The sequence below is a fragment of the Telopea speciosissima genome, chromosome 7 (genome assembly GCF_018873765.1).
Source record: "Telopea speciosissima isolate NSW1024214 ecotype Mountain lineage chromosome 7, Tspe_v1, whole genome shotgun sequence".
Taxonomy (NCBI): domain Eukaryota; kingdom Viridiplantae; phylum Streptophyta; class Magnoliopsida; order Proteales; family Proteaceae; genus Telopea; species Telopea speciosissima.
Genome location: NC_057922.1, coordinates 24932062 through 24949934, shown reverse-complemented (window position 1 = coordinate 24949934; position 17873 = coordinate 24932062). Strand labels below are relative to the sequence as shown.

The 17873-nt window shown below is 41.5% G+C and overlaps 1 protein-coding gene across 1 annotated transcript in view; it reads right to left on the bottom strand.

Moving 5' to 3' along the window:
• Window positions 1-4: 4 nt before the first annotated feature.
• The window catches only part of LOC122668384 (probable LRR receptor-like serine/threonine-protein kinase At3g47570), a gene marked incomplete at its 3' end in the record, with an annotated part of 34148 nt that continues 16279 nt past the window's right edge, over window positions 5-17873 (bottom strand). Inside the window, exons 2-5 of the mRNA XM_043864960.1 lie at window positions 16888-17237; window positions 8952-8958; window positions 2674-3870; window positions 5-264 (exon numbers count right to left, since the gene is read on the bottom strand). Coding sequence (XP_043720895.1) covers window positions 5-264; window positions 2674-3870; window positions 8952-8958; window positions 16888-17237 — 1814 coding nt within the window. The remainder of the gene's footprint in view (window positions 265-2673; window positions 3871-8951; window positions 8959-16887; window positions 17238-17873) is intronic.

Below are 17873 nucleotides of genomic sequence, written 5' to 3'. Positions count from 1 at the left end.
CTCTATCCTTCGTGCATCTTTGACTTCCAGTGATGTTGCCTTTAGTTGTTTCTAATTCTTCTTCATCATTTTCCATGGGTAGAAGGGATTGGTGGATGATAGCCATCACTCCATCATGCAAAGCCATCTTAGCCCAGCTATGAAGATAAAAGTTATCCTTGAACATTTCATCAGTAGGTCGCTTCCCTGTGAACATCTCTAACAAGAAAATTCCATAACTGTATACATCACCATGTGTAGAAACGTCAACACCTGCACCATACTCTGTAATTTATGCATCTTAGGTTAGTACTTTTGTAACTAATAAGAATACGATCAAAGTCTATTGGTCTCAACTGGAAGAATAACATGGCATGAATATAGACAAAAATCCCATAAAGCAAATTATTTGGGTGAAGTGTGTATCTAGTGTCACAATTTGTATCTCAAGAGAAGTTAAGATATTTTCAAATTTGTTCTTGTAGTGAGTATACAAAGAACATACACTCCTCTAGGGTCTATAGTTTTGGATCTAAATCCAACAAACAATCTAATGGCATAATATCCAAGTAATTTGATTGCACAACTTTGATGTGACATGTGATCATATTAATCTATGTACAGGAAAAACTATGAACCCCTACACAAACTAAATGCATCATTCGATACCATAGTTTATAAGCTATGCCATTCAAGGTATGATTTGACTATAGTAAGGAAAGATGCAGTCAAAACTTTGATGCATATGTAAAGTGTTGGGCAATTGGAGCATTTTGGAGTTGTGTTGTCATTGTTGGCAATGTTTCTAGACATTTTGATGGTGCAGCAATGGTTTTTGGTGAGTTGGAAGAGTTGAAATGGTCAAACAAGCTTCTACACAGTGTCAAGGGCAATTTGATAATTTGGCAAGGTTATAATGGCATCCAAGCATGAAGAATGTATATTGGCAGTATTTTTGGTCCCTAAAAAGTGTTTGGCAAAGGCTCGAAGCAGCAGGTGAAGGTTTCGTTCATCAAAAGCTGCGATTTCATACGATCGCGGAGTGGGATCCACTTTGAATCTATTTTTGGAAGCCTTAATGGCTGAACTGGGCGAATAAGTCTTCATGAGAAATGAAGTTCGTCGAGTGATGGTTCCAACGCAACTGATCTCGCATCATTTCAGTGTTGGACGAGAAAGTTACAGTTATTTCCGTGTTGATGCGCAAAAACAGAGCAAATCTGGAATAGGCAAAAAGTTTTATACTTAGCCAAAATTTTTGGTCCTTTTTTTTAAGTGCTACTGAAGATAGAGGTTTCCCATTGTTTTGTTAAAGATCCAGAATTACCACGGGCGTCGGATCGGCATCTAGTGTAAGATTCCTTTTGGACGCCACAGATTGATGCAAGATTCTTTTTAAAAAAGAAGGGAGAGAGAAAGGAAATAAGGGATTTGGCAGTGGAGTGTAACATCAGCATGACATCACCTCCTATTTTTAACGTTGATAGCTTTGTGAATTTCTTTGACATGTGTCCTCGTTTTGCATGGTTTTGTCACGAAGAATCTAGTTATTTATGATTCTACCACTAGTTATCCGTTTTGGAGCATCCAACTTTGGAAAACCATATCTTGGTCATCCGAAGTCCAAATGGGACGGATTTTTTTTTGAAATTGGGTGATTTTTATAGAGGAATCCATTGAAATGAGTTGCAGAACCGTTTGAGCACAGAAAATCGACGACATCACTGGTTTATGCTCGATGGCTCCGTATTGAAGATGATTTGAGCAATCGAGCGTACACAGACTTGATTTCTATGCGTCAGAGGCTTCATGATTGTTGGATTACTCTACAAGAGGTAATCTTCGATTGTAAATCCCCATTGTGAGTTTCTAAGTTGCATGTTTAGTTGAAAAAACTTAGTTTGATTGTAAGCCAATATTGGCCATTGTATTGGGGGATTTAGTTATGTTATTTGCAATTAATTATTATAACTCTGTCAAGTGGGGGCTTGCACAGAGATTGGGGCAGTTGCCCTCGTTTGTGTGTTTGCATAAACTGAAGCAGGGATTGAGAGTTCCTGGGCGGTTGTAGCCATCAAAATTTGAGTAGTGTATTGAGGGAATACGAAACCCTATACGGGTATTCCTCCGTGGACGTAGGCACTCTGGCCGAACCACGTATATCTGGTGTTCTGTCTTGCACTTATTTTTCAACATATATTTGAAGTGTGTGTTGTGCAGAGTGGAGGGACACTGTTTGGTAGACCTAACCACGTTGTGGTGTGTGGTGGACGTGTCTGTGTGTGATTGGTAATTACGGGACTGCCCCGGCCAATCTTGAATTGTACTTGAGAACACATCACCAGTGTGGTATCTGTTAGAGATTGGAAGAAAGTTTTTGGTGACCCTGATTCACCCCCCTCTCAGTGTCAACCTGAGTTTATCAGAAACTCCAAATATCATCCAAGCATATGGACATTATTAGTATTTTTTCTCAAAACTTTTTTTTTTTGTTGATGAATCTCAAAACATTTCAATTGATATTAAATATTTAATTTTTTTCTTTTCGAGAAAGTGGCTTTGAGACACAATGTATATTAAAATAATAATTGCAACTTAAGGTTTGTGATTTAGTGTACGAAGTTACCCAATCACAATTTAAAAAAACTAGAAAAAAAAATCATACTAGATCAATAAAAGAGGAATAAATATTACCTGGTGGAATGTATCCAATAGAACCCTTTAATCCGATTGAGCTAGTTTGATTTTGAGTTCTACCTGTGCCTTTTGAAAGAATCCTTGATATCCCAAAATCACCCAAATGTGCAGTCAAATCATCATCAAGAAGAATATTGCTTGGCTTTAGATCACAATGAATAATTTGCATATGACAATAATTGTGAAGATGATCCAGTGCTGTTGCAATATCAATGGCAATATTCAGTCTTTGAACAAGGTCTAAATGTCTTTGTTCATCTTGTACGCCATTTGCATGTGGATGTAACCACCCCTCCAAATTCCCACTAGGCATGAATTCGTATACTAATGCCATAAAATCATTTCCTTCAAAATCTACACTTGAGCAAGACGTTAAGATTTTGACAAGATTACGATGCCGGATGTTTCTAAAAGCTTCACATTCGGCCATGAAACTCTTGGAAGCACTTCTGTGTTCAACATTGAGGACCTTTACTGCAACAATTAGTTCCCCATGATTGAGGACACCTTTGTACACAGACCCAAAACTCCCCACTCCAATCAAATTTGCTGAGGAGAATCCATCGGTAGCTTTAAGGAGTTGGGCATAAGAGATCATAAAATGACGATCTTCTATAAAACATGTTGTCGGTTCTTTCCTTTCTTTTCTTTTCCGGCAGATAATGAAAAAACATATCATAAAAATCAAACATAGAGAGGCCCCACAACCACATATGATGACTATCAACTTGAAAAGACGAGGCTTCCCATCTTCTTTTGACTTTTGGGCCTGGCATGTTGACAAATGAAGTTCTGGTATTCCTCCACAAAGCTTATTGTTTTGAATGACTGAAATTGCACTCAAGTTTCCAAAGACTCCTTCTGTTGGTACCTCACCCTCCAAAAGATTAAATGATAAATTTAAATTTTGGAAAAACTTAAATGTTTCAAAATATTTTGGGATAAAGCCGGAGAAGTTGTTGTGTGAAAGATCTAAATCTTCAAGACCTCTTAGGGAACTCAGAGAGAATGGTATAGAGCCTTGGAATAAGTTTCTCTTCATATAAAGATGTTGCAGGCTTGTACAAGCACCAAGGGTGTGAGGGATTTCACCAGACAACATGTTCTCAGAAACGTCTAAGATTTCAAGTTTGGTCAGTTGACCCACTTCCGAAGGTAGAAACCCAAAGAAATAATTTTTACTCAAGTTTAGCTCTATTAACATGGAAAGATCAAATATCTCTTTGGGGATGATATCATTGAAATGATTTCCTGAAAGTCGCAAGCGTAACAAATTTTTGCATTTTCCAAGACTTGAAGGTATATTTCCATGCAAGTGATTATCATCTAGAAAGAGATCATCCAATACTGTCAAGTTTCCAAAAGAAGAAGGGATTGACCCTGAGAATCCATTCCCAGATAAATAAAATCGATGAAGCATTTGAAGTCTCCCAATTGAAGAAGGAATACTTCCTTGTAGAAAGTTATCCAGTAGGCCCAAGTGTTGTAAACTTAAGAGGTTCCCCATCCCTACTGGAATGTTTCCAGATATTTGATTGCGTGACAGTTGAAGCTTTCTGAGTTGGGTTGACAAGTTTGCTATGGAGTTGGGAAGTACACCACCAAAGTGGTTATAACCAAGCCACAACTGTTCTAAACTACTACAGTTGGTTAATGAGTTGAGAAAAGTCAGATCATCTGTCTCTCCACTTCCCAAATGATTGTTGTCCAATGAGAGTATGTTGAGTTTTGATAGGCCACCAAAATTTATATCCACTTTCCCAGTAAGATTGTTTATGCCAGTCCAAAATAGTTCAAGATTCGACAAATTGGAAACTGAAATTGGAATTGATCCATGAAATTGGTTTCCTCCAATTGAAAACCACCTTAGATTTGGAAGACTGAACCCTAAATTTGGTGGAATACTACCCTGAAGTTGGTTATATTGGACATGAAATACACCGAGTGAAGAAAGATTATATAGAGAGGGAGGGACAGTACCAAACAAATTATTTTCACCAAGCGAGAGAATCAATAATCTTGTCATTTGGCCAAGGGAATTTGGAATAGTTCCAGTAAAACCATTGAATCCTCCAGAAAGGTATTCAAGGGATGAAAGGTTCCCAAAGGAAGGTGGAATCTGTCCTGTCAAGCTGTTATGATGGAATGAAAGGAGTTGAAGCTTTGACATGGTGCCAAGTTCTACTGGAATTTTACCCACAATATTGTTTTGACCTAAACTGAGTTTTATAAGGTTGGAGCAACGTGATATGTTGGGTGGGATTTCTCTTTCAAACAAATTGTCGAATAGATATAAATAACGAAGCCTGAATAAAAAGCTTAGTTGATGAGGGATTTCACCGTGGAAGCTGTTGTTTTGGAGTGAAATGTTCCGAAGGAAGCTGAGGTTTCCTATTTCTGGTGCCATGGAACCCACCAATCCACTTGATGGTAAACGCAAAGCTCTGACCCTGTTTGGATGCCGGCGATCGCCACATATAATGCCTTGCCACTCGCAGTAGGGAACAGAGTCATTCCAAGAGCTCACAACTTGAAAGGGATCATGGGTTATGCGAGCCTTGAAGGCTAGCAAGGCCAGCCGATCATCTGTTCCATTAAGTGATACTGATGATGGTGAATATTGGGCCAATGAGAAGCAGCTCATGCAGCCGCACCAGAGAAGAACCAACAGCACCAACAACACATAACCCATCAATCAAATGTAAATTTGCTGTTGAAGGCTTGCAACCCAATGAATGGAACTGATGAATTTGGAAGAGGAGTTGGGTTTTAGAACTGGGGAGCAACTGTGTTATCAATTGCAATTTGGGCATGAAACTATGGAAGAAATTAACAGATTCATGAATGTTCAGCGCAGCATTTGATGCCAAAGTCCTTAAAAGAAGAACCAAACAGCTCTGAGGAGAGGGAAGAGATGTAAGGGGTCCTATGGACAATGTGGGTCTGAAATTCATAATAGTTTCTAACCACATTAGTAATAGATTGGTGGAAGTAGATATAGAATTAATGTATACGGAGGAGTTGTAGATAGAGAATTAATGCAATTTGGGCATGAAAGAGACAAATCAACCGTATTGTGCTGCAAGAGAGTCCCAAGGAAGAGGAGTCTTCACCCACTAGAATAGGAATCCATTAAATGGAAAATTGAAATATATAGGGAGTGGGGACTGAACTTCGATTCATTCTCCAGTCTTCCACAGTGTCGGCAATAGTGAACAATGTAGAGCTTCTTTTGATTGTTACCTTCGATCTACAATTGGTTTCTTCATTTCTTGCCGAGTCATAAAATGGTAGCTAGAGAAGGAGATTGGTTGGTCAAGTCAAATACAGGAAAGTTGATAGTAAAATCTTGTTATGACCTAAGATTAATAATTTTTACTTCGAAACTGGTGAGTTTTATGTCTTGTACATACATTGTATTGGTTTATATAATTATTATCGGACGTACATATATTTGGATTCGATTTTGAGTCTATTATCTGTATATAGATAAAATTGTAATTGTGTGAGGAAAAAAGTTTTATGGTTTTCTGTGGATGGGAAAATCCTAGAAGGCAAGCAAAAGAAATTGCATTGTGAGGTGAAGAGTGGTGTAAAGTGTTTTTCGAGCTTAGTGAAAAATTATCTAATTCTCACATGTGTATGTAGGCATTCGTACCGAACCACGTTAGATCTTCGTTCTATATGTGATTTTTTTTTTCGATTTCTTCTCGTATTTTCACATTCATCCCCAACAAATCGTATCAGAGCGAGTTTGGCAAATCGTCCACAGGTGGAATGTGAAAATCTGGGAAATGAACGGTGCACAAGGATCAAAAGGAAAAATGTGTGGATCTTCTTTTGGTAAAGAAAAAAAAAAGAAGAAGAAAGAAGCTTGTTTGAAACTTTTAGCAACGGGTCTACTTTTCCACTTATAAAGATAGTTTTCTTAATGCACCTAGCATTCACCCAAGGCTGTTTAAGGCTTCCAAACACTGTAATGAACAATCTCGTGCTACCACATAATCCTCAGATGCTCCAGCATCATTGTTAACATGTCACATCACTATCAAATGACCAAAATGCCCCTGTGAGCTGTGTTAACACTCCATTGACCTTTGTGACTGACAAAATCACCAACATACTACTGGATGCTCTCTGTCACCTGTCTAGGCCATTTGTACTTTGTAAAATTACATAAATACCCCTGAATGTTGTCCATGCCTAAAATTACATAAATGCCCCTGAATGACTCCCAAACACTATGGGACCTCTGTATACACTGCTAAACCCTTGTAATGATGTCACTGCCACTGTAAACACTTTAAGAACTACTAGGGATGCTGGGGCACTATCCAGTCACTGCCTGCACTGCCATAAACATGTCTACTCAACCAGAATGCTGCTTGAACTGGCCTGAGCGCTGTAACTGCACCAAGATGCATTGTGTTGACCACAACAACACACATGCACTGTGTTGACAACAATGACAACCAACACACAGTCATTGCCATCTGCATTGTGTGTTCAACAAAAATATCATCACCTGTTGGAAATTAGGAAAGATAATTTAACCTATCTAAGCCAACAAAAAAAAACTAATATCTTACACTGAAGTCTCTCTCTCTCTCTCTCTCTCTCTCTCTCTCTCTCTCTCGCACACACACACATTTGCATGGACCCCTAAAAATTAAAGACTACTCAAGAGTCAAGACCCAAGAGCAATTCTCTGAAGCTTCTATGAATAAAGTGAGAGTTGTGTGTATGTATGGAGGAGATTCCATAAGGGTGGCAAACAAAATTAACATCGATCGACCTCATGAGTACAATTCAATTGATAGTTCTTTTAAGATGAAGACAGTTGCCAATGGGAAGATGAGGGCAAATCCCATGAACGAATCAATAACCTCCACCTTCTTCTCCTTCTCCAATTAGCTGAGACTGACATAGACCATCTACAGTACTATGCAACTATGGGGAGTTCATATGGATGCACGTCAATATTTTCCTCTTCTAATCTCCATCAAGCTTTTTATGATTTCTGAGTAAACCTTTCAATGTTTTTTTTTTTTTTTTTGGGGAAAAGGCTGGGTAGTATGCTAGCACCTTATGTGTGTATCTCTCTCTTTCACCCTTTGAAGGGTAAGGGTAACGGTGTCAATTGGTTCAATTTTGATTATTCGATTTGGTTTAAGAAACAAATGTAGTAACCAAAACCAAACCTAACTGAGAACAGGAATACATTCTCAAAACTAAAATCGAATCGACTCTGTTTAGTTTCGGTTTCGATTTTTACTCGATTTTGTATTCAATTTCTTAGTGAGTTTGAATCGTTGGTGATAGTAAGCAAAATGGCCATAGTCTAGGGTGTGTCCAAGTAATTTTCTCCTTTATATTCTATTTAGGTCCTATTTAAAATGTTTGGATCAACTTTTTACATCGTCACTAATATAAAAAAAAAAACCTTATTTGTTAAGATCATAGTCCATCAAAAATTTCCAAACACTAGAATAGAAAAGAATTTATCATCCACAATTAATTAAAAAATAAAAATATATATATATATAATTTTATACAGTTCTTTATTCATTTTGAAAATAGGTAATTCGTTCAATTGAAGGGTTTTAGTCATGGAATCGAAACGAACCAAACCGATTTAGTTCGGTTCGGTTTTAAACAGCCGGTTTCGTTTTGGTTTTGGGATTCGATTCTAAATTGACACTCTTAGGTTAGGGAATCATTTCAAAGGAGAGAAGAGAGAGATGGTCACATAGGGTGCTAGCATACCCATCCCTCTCCCCTTTTTTTTTTCCTTTCTTTTTGTTGTTTGGGGAAAGGAAGGGGAAGACCCTGGTCCCAAATAATATTCGGGTTAAAAAAACACAGGAAAGGAAGGGGAAGAATGTAATTGATTCCAAATTAGTCGGAATTAATCAAAATTGATCGGAATCAACCTAAACCCAAGAAATCAAGTATTAATCAATCGAACCAGGGGTGATTAGATTTTGATTTCTCAAGCCAAATATAGAAGGGAGCTCACTAAGGCCAATTTGTTAATCCTAGCCATTCAGTGTCTTCCTATGGCTCATCCAACATGAGCACAATAAGTGAAAATTACATTATGGAAAAGAAAAAAAAAAAAACCACAACGCCAGCTCAAAAGTGAAATTGCACACTCCTCACATATCACTGTTCAATTGTTCATATCCGGGGGTGATATATCATAAATGCCCCTACCCCTACCCCTACCCACCCCTCACATGAACAGTGATATGTGAGGGGGTGTGCGGGTTCACTTTTGAGCTGGCGTTGTCCCTCTCCCCATAGATGAAGGTATAAACCTAAGTACCTTTTATATAAACCTTAACTTCTGTCTACGATGGGTGTAAGCAAAACACACGCAAGGGGGCCTCAAGGCTTGTGAATCGTTCATGTCTCTATTTGATAGTGAAGTTGGCATTTAAGAAATGAAACTATATATATAGATGCATGGCTCTTCGTACGTCTCATGTCCAAAGCATGCATGTTACTAATTGAACTCTGCTCCTGATATCCATTTCTTGTTCCCTCAACAATGCCAAAAACCCTGACCTGTGTAGTTAGATGGTACACAGTACTTAAACCCTCTCCACAAAGAGAGAGAGAGAGAGAGAGAGAGAGAGAGACTATTTGGATAATCAAGGCATGAAGTGATGTGAGAACCCAATCCATAAGCATGCCTCTTGGTCTTGACCCTCGTCATCTCATTAAATATAAAAAAGAAAAAAGAAAAACAAAAGGAACAGGTTGTTTAGTTTAGACTGTTCTTTCCTTGCTGCTTTTATGGGGTTTGATGACTACAATGAAATAAACAATTTAATATCTTTTTGCTATATCTTTTCCCTCTGAATTGGAATAAGTAGGGATCTGCAAAAACAAGAAGCCATGGGGTTGTAGGGACAGACTTAAAATCCATGAAATTGAAAAGAATCATGTCTCCCCGGAGGACAATGAAACCATTAAAGGCAGGCCTATTTTCCTTCAACAAATCACCCATTGGTATAATGTTAGGTGTTCTTAGGCTGCAGCCAAGCATTCATGATTAGTAATTGCTGTGCAATTTTGCCACTGCTACCTGATATTCTTGCTCAGTTGCTGCCGAGACTTGATTCTTTCCTCGTCCTTTTTCAGGCTGTTTGCTGCTTTGCATGGGGCAGAAAATGATGGATGTTTGTCACTCAATGGGAGGCCTTGAAGATGCCAAGAACACCAAAGGGAGCGAAATTGGAGAAATTGGAATGGTTAGCCTTGATAAGCCCAACAATGGCTATCAAGAGAACTGTGATGTGGTTAATGGAAGTGATGATATTGAACTGAGACAATCCTTTAGTGCTTGCAATGGTTATGAAAGAGGGGACTGAAATTCTTTTTTGAAGTTGAAAATCTGAGGTGGAATATGAAACTGTTCGACTTGAGATATACCGAAATGACCTTTGTGGGCGTCTTCATAATGGGTGCTGGCTTCTGCAAGTTCTCTAAAGAAGAAAAATGTTTCAGTACTTGTTTGGGATTATGCTCTGTTCCCTGGCCCAACCACACCACATAACCGCTCTATCGATGCTTGTTCTCCTTCCCTGAGAAGCATTTTCTGCTTCACTGGATAGTTGTGTGGGGTCGGGAAGTAACTAGCTGGGTAAAGTTGCTCCTTTTATTTCGCAATCAGTGCTTCAGAAATTCTTATAGTTAGGCCCAAGCATGCTATCTAGCAAATTTAATTAAAAATGATGCAGTTGTAAACTTGCATGACATGAGTATGATCTTGAACAAGATTCTTAGTTGCAAGAGATGTCATCGATGCATTTCTGTAACTTCGCGTTCTTGAGCTTCAAGATTTTGGGATCATCCTCGTTCTCATCCTCCATCTCGCTATTCAACCCCTTAAGAGTTTGTTGAACACAACAGCCCACTGAGAGGGGGCTGAATCAATGATCTTTCAAAACTGTTCAAACTCCTTCGTTCTGTCCACTCACTCGCTGGTGTCACAAATTCTCAAGCACACGGCCACAACACATTCAGATACAAACACATACCTCACAACCATATGGCCAGGTCTACAAAGTGTTCACAAACATTCTTGGAATGCATTTTAGGTTGATTTCGCATTCTCGTGCGATAAAAACAATTATTTTTATCATCCAAGAATGCAAAATCAACCTACAATGCATTCTAAGAATGCATATGATACGTGTTCGATTGGGATAGAGGAAGAGGGAAGTCAGAGACAGAGGAAGAGAAGACGAAGAAGAAGGGAAGGAGGAGAAGAAGAAGATGAGAACGGAGAAAGAGGAAGAGAGATTTGAGATAATACTTTTCTATTCTTCCATTCTGTGGGAAATTACATTATATAGTCCTATTCAGAATTCTCCAAACTTCCTTAGCCTATCATTAATAACCTAATGTGGGCCCTCTATCTATTCATGCTTTACAGGCTGATGTGCTTGCTCTAACGGTTTGGTGGGATCACATAGTCACGCAGGGCTGCAGGTAGCTTGGTTCTCCTGCTAGAGTGACGTGTGGCTTCCACAGGTGTTGTAATGGTCGTAATATCCCTTGCCACGTTATCTGCTGATGTGTCCCCCTTTATATTATCTATAACATTGCCATTCCCTTCCAGAGGAACCTTGTCCTCAAGGTTTAAACTGGGATACCGGCGACGAAGGGGGGTGACGTCTTCCCAGGAAGTGTCCTCGAGAGCCAAACCCTCCCACTGAACTAAAACTTGGGGAATAGATTGGCCATGGCGCAGCAGCGTACGGAAACCCAGAATTGCAACAGGTTTGAGGAGCCCATCAGGAGACGAAAAACTGAGAGGCAATGGCTCAGGTTGGGCCGGCGGCAATCCCAGGAATCGTTTCAGAAGTGAAACATGAAAAACTGGGTGGATTTGCGCCGTAGGGGGCAGTTCCAGCTTATATGCGACCTTGCCAATACGGGAAAGGATGCGAAATGGGCCAAAATACCGTTTGCCCAATTTTTGGTGAATCCGATGGGCCACAGACTGCTGGCGATACGGTTGGAGCTTGACTAGGACCCATTCATCGGTGGTAAACTCACGTTCTACGCGGTGCTTATCTGCCTGAGATTTCATGCGAGCCTGAGCGCGAATCAAATTGTTCTTTAAGGTACGGAGGACCTCATCTCTGGAATGCAACTCCTGATCCACCGCGTGATTCAAGGAGTCGCCGGGAATGTACCGAAGCAATGTTGGGGGTGGACGACCATAAACAGCCTGAAATGGCATCATCTCTGTAGCTGTGTGGAAGGCGGTATTGTACCAATATTCCGCCCAATGTAAAAATTTCACCCATAATTTCGGAGTATCTGAAACAAAACACCGGAGATACATCTCGAGGCAACGATTCAAGACTTCAGTCTGGCCATCGGATTGAGGGTGATAAGTTGTACTCATGGCCAAAGTGGTGCCCTGGAGGCGAAACAATTCCCTCCAAAAGTTGCTCAAAAATAACGTATCGCGGTCACTTACAATAGACCGAGGTAAGCCATGAAGCTTTGTGATGTGGACTGTAAAGAGTTCAGCGACTTTGGCGCTGGTGTAGTTCGGGGGCAGAGCACAGAAGTGAGCAAATTTGGACAATCGATCAACCACCACTAATATGGCAGTCTTCCCAGCTGAAGTTGGCAGTCCGGTAATAAAATCCATCGATAAATCTTCCCAAATCTGCTCAGGTATGGGTAGGGGTTGAAGAAGCCCAGCAGGGGAGGTGGTCATTGTCTTCATGTGTTGGCAAATTGAATAGGACGCGACATAGTGCTTGACATAGTCACGCATGCCCTTCCAGTACAAGCTGGCAGCCACCCTACTGTGGGTGCGATGAAATCCGGCGTGGCCCCCTAATGGTGAAGAGTGAAACTCGTGAAGGAATGTGGCACGAAGGGGGGAATCTGAGGCAAGAACCAATCGATGGTGGAAAAAAAGAAGTCCATTCCGGAGAGAGTAAGCTGGAAAGGATGTGGGAGTAGTAGTCAGGCCCTCTGTAATGCGTTGTAGCTCAGGATTAGTTGCAACCTCAGAACGGAGTTGGTCCAAGAAGTCCAAGGTAGGACCTGTAATAATCAACAGAGAAGGGGACTCGACCGGGGTCCTTGAAAGGGCATCAGCTGCTTTATTTTCCTTACCTGGCTGGTATACGATGTCAAAGATAAACCCCAGTAGCTTGGATAACGTACCAATGCTGTTGTTCCGGTGTCTGGATGACCTGACTGGCGACCTCTTTAAGGCTACGCTGATCCATTTTGATGATGAATTTCCTGCCCAACAGGTATTGCCGCCATTTCATCACCGCCTGAGTGATGGCGTACATTTCACGCACGTACGTGGAAGCTCCCTGCATCTGAGATGATAGTTTCTTACTGAAGAATGCCACAGGGTGTGAATCTTGGGAGAGTACAGCGCCGATTCTGACACCTGAAGCATCCGTTTCAACATTGAAAGGAAGGCTAAAGTCTGGAAGGCGCAACACCGGCGCGCTGGTCATAGCCACCTGCAGAGCTTCGAAAGATTGTTGGGTTTTCTCATTCCATCCAAATGCATCGTGCTTGAGTAAATAGGTGAGGGGGGCGGCGATCTGGGCGTAACCTCGAATGAACCGTCGGTAGTACCCTGTCAAGCCGAGGAATCCCCTTAACGCCCTGAGAGAACTGGGTACAGGCCAATTGAGCATGGCTGTAATTTTGGATGGGTCCATCTGTACACCATGGGCAGAGACTATATGGCCCAAATACTCCACCTGACACTGCCCAAAGACACATTTCGACTGCTTAGCATACAGTTGGTGGGTGCCCAACGTTTCCAGAACCTTGTGTAGATGTTGTAGATGAGCTTCCCAAGAGGGGCTGTAGATTAACAGGTCATCAAAAAACACAAGGACGAAGCGTCGTAAGAATGGTTTGAAGATATCGTTCATCATGGATTGGAAAGTAGACGGCGCGTTGGTGAGTCCGAAGGGCATTACAAGGAATTCGTAATGGCCATCGTGTGTGCGAAACGCAGTCTTGTGTTCATCCCCTGCGCGAATGCGAATCTGATGGTAACCGGAGCGCAAATCCAATTTGGAAAAAAATACTGCACCATGGAGCTCATCGAGCAGTTCATCGACGGTTGGAATTGGGAAGCGGTCCTTCACAGTCACCATGTTCAAAGCCCTGTAATCAACACAGAACCACCAAGTACTGTCTTTCTTCTTGACGAGCAGAACTGGAGACGAGTAGGGGCTTGTGCTTGGTCGGATGATACCATCAGAGAGCATCTCAGAGACCAAACGCTCTATTTCCTCTTTTTGAAAGTGGGGGTATCGATATGGTCTGACATTTACAGGTTGAGTGCCAGGGAGGAGATGAATTGCATGGTCTTGTGGCCGTGGGGGAGGCAGGGAATGTGGAGTGGTGAACACAGATGCATGACTCTGTAATAGAGAGCTAATGGCCTCTTGCGCACATGAAGACAGTGGCTGTGAAGTTGGCAATGAAAGAGGCTGAACCTCCAAACGAAAGTACATCACCGCGGAGTGTGTGTGAAACAAGCGACGCATGCTCTGGTAGTGTAGTGGGGATGGGGTTAGAGTGGGATCCCCTGTAAGACATATTCGCTCCCCATCTCTGTGAAACTCCAAGGAGGGTTTACTGTAATAAAAAACAACTGGACCCAAGGTGGCCAACCATTGGACGCCCAAGACGAAGTCTGCTCCAAATAAGGGAAGGACATATGCATCAAGGACAAAGAGATGAGGAGGAACAGTTACCTGTAAACCAGTGACCTGCCCTCGCACTGTAGGCGATTCCCACTGCCCACCATAACATTAAAGCGAGGTGCGGCTTCAATAGATAACCCCAGATGACGCGCAACTCGACTTTGAATAAAGTTATGGGTGCTACCACCGTCGACCAGCACTTGGATAGGGGAACCCGTGACGTACCCTGTAAAACGAAGAGTAGTAGGGGCTATGCCGCCGATGAGAGAATTATAGGAGAGCTCTGTAACGACATCCAAGGCAGGGAAAGGCTCCGTGTCGATAACCTCGGTGGGAAAATCCAGGGGTGGGTCCCCATCAGGCTCAAGGAGGAATAGGATGCAATTCTTGAAACGATGGCCAGGGGTAAATCGTTCGTCACAATTGTAACAGAGGCCCCGATCCCGACGTTGTTGCATCTCAGCCGAGGTGAGCCGTTGGATAGGGATTCGCGGTGGAGGTGCGGGTAATGCAGGGGGGGCTGTGGAGAGTGGAACAGCGGCAATGGGAGCAGCGGTAGAGTGACGCACAGTCGAGGCACAAAAGTGAGAACACGGCATATCGAGAATCTTCGCCTCCTGCAGGCGAGCCAGACTGACTGCCTGGGACATAGTATTAGGACGGAATGCCAGGACCTCATTCTTAATATCAGAGCGCAGGCCGGAAATGAAGTAGCTCACTAAGAAAGTCGGGGGAAGTCCCAAAATGCGATTGGCCAATGCCTCAAAATGGGACTGATAGTCTGCGACCGTCGTGAGTTGGGAGAGCTTTGCGAGAGACGCCTGGGGGTCATCAAACTCGGATGGGCCGAAGCGCACTTCGAGCGCTCTGATGAACGTCGCCCAGGACGTGAACATGGCGGAGCGGTACATCCACTGGTACCACTGCAGAGCCTCTCCATCCATGTGGAAAGACGAAACCAAGAGGCGTTGGTCATCGGGTGTATTATGGTAGTCAAAAAAACGCTCAGCCTTAAACACCCATCCCATTGGGTCCACGCCGGCGAAGCGAGGAAACTCCAAACGCATCGTGCAGGTTTGAATGGCGGCAGGGGGATGTGGGGGGTTACTGCCGGAGGAACCAGGGGTACCGAGGATTCCAGGGCGAGGGTCAGGGGGGACAAGGCGCAGGGATTGTTCGAGCTGACCGCCGAGGGCAGTGAGGCGAATGGACAGATCCGCTATCGATTCCTGTTGACCGGCCATGGCAGCACGGATCTCCTGAAGCACGGCATCCTGCGCTGTAGATCTGTCGGATAAGGCCCGAACCAATTCATCCAACTGTCGAAGACGAGTACCTTCGGCCATTGGAGAGCAATCCGAAAGCAGGTCGGACCAATGATACGTGTTCGATTGGGATAGAGGAAGAGGGAAGTCAGAGACAGAGGAAGAAGACGAAGAAGAAGGGAAGGAGGAGAAGAAGAAGATGAGAACGGAGAAAGAGGAAGAGAGATTTGAGATAATACTTTTCTATTCTTCCACTCTGTGGGAAATTACATTATATAGTCCTATTCAGAATTCTCCAAACTTCCTTAGCCTATCATTAATAACCTAATGTGGGCCCTCTATCGATTCATGCTTTACAGGCTGATGTGCTTGCTCTAACGGTTTGGTGGGATCACATAGTCACGCAGGGCTGCAGCTAGCTTGGTTCTCCTGCTAGAGCTAGAGTGACGTGTGGCTTCCACAGGTGTTGTAATGGTCGTAATATCCCTTGCCACGTTATCTGCTGATGTGTCCCCCTTTATATTATCTATAACAACATACCAAATGCGGCTTGAGATTCTCCGGATTGTTTTTCATAGAAATTCTTTTTTATAAATGTGTTTTGCAAAGGATTTGCTGTCTACTTAGAAAAAGAAAGAGGGGGGAGGGGAGATAAAAGAAGAAACAACTTCTCCACCCAAACTATTAATTGATGAAACATATATCTCTATGTTGATAACAAATTGAAACTATTTTGATTTCTGACCAATGTCATGCTCAGAATGGAATTCATTACTAACAAAATAAAAACCTAACAAAGATTACACTGTCCCATTTAAATGCAGTTCTCCCTGAATCCAGCTTTGATGTTCACCATTGTTGAAGCCCAGTGAGGATATTATTAATCAAAAATAACTTCATGCCGGCAAAGTTACAAAAGCATCATCAAGAAAAATTATTGAACTAAAGGCAATATGGGATGCTCGTCCCCTCTCTTGTCCCTGTAAAAGAAAAAAAAAAGAGTCATAATCCCTTCTGTTACCCAAATTAATAAATTCAAAAGTGTAGTTAACTAATACTACACAAGCAAAAAGTTTCATCTTTATCGACAAGCACGAAAAAATCAATTTTTTTAAGGAAATGATGACTTACCAAGTTTCATAACCCTTACTATTGTTCACTTTCTTCATTTGAGTGCCAACTCCAAGATAAATGTCCCTAATCAAATGCATCTCTTTGACTACATCATTCATGTTCATTCGATCCCATGGTGATTCAGCTGAGCATATAACTCCAATTTTAATAACTGAATTAAGACACTCACGTACTCTATCCTTCATGCATCTTTGACTTCCAGTGATGTTGCCTTTAGTTGTTTCTAATTCTTCTTCATCATTTTCCATGGGTAGAAGGGATTGGTGGATGATAGCCATCACTCCATCATGCAAAGCCATCTTAGCCCAGCTGTGAAGATAAAAGTTATCCTTGAACATTTCATTAGTAGGTCGCTTCCCTGTGAACATCTCTAACAAGAAAATTCCATAACTGTATACATCTCCATGTGTTGAAACGTCAGCACCTGCACCATACTCTGTAATTTATGCATCTTAGGTTAGTACTTTTGTAACTAATAAGAATAGGATCAAAGTCTATTGGTCTTAACTGGAAGAATAACATGGCATGAATATAGACAAAAATCCCATAAAGCAAATTATTTGGGTGAAGTGTGTATCCAGTGTCACAATTTGTATCTCAAGAGAAGTTAAGATATTTTCAAATTTGTTCTTGTAGTGAGTATACAAAGAACATACACTCCTCTAGGGTCTATAGTTTTGGATCTAAATCCAACAAACAATCTAATGGCATAATATCCAAGTAATTTGATTGCACAACTTTGATGTGACATGTGATCATATTAATCTATGTACAGGAAAAACTACGAACCCCTACACAAACTAAATGCATCATTCGAAACCATAGTTTATAGCCCATGCCATTCAAGGTATTATTTGATTATAGTAAAAAAAGATGCAGTCAAAACTTTGATACATATGTAAAGAAACTCCTAACATAATCTAAGCATACGAACCTTATTAGTATTTTCCTCTCACAACTTTTCATTGGATATTTAATATTAAATTTTTTCTTTTTTGAAAAATGGACCAGAGATGCACAAAATTTATATTAAAACAATAATTGCAACTTACGGTTTATGGTGAAGTAGGTG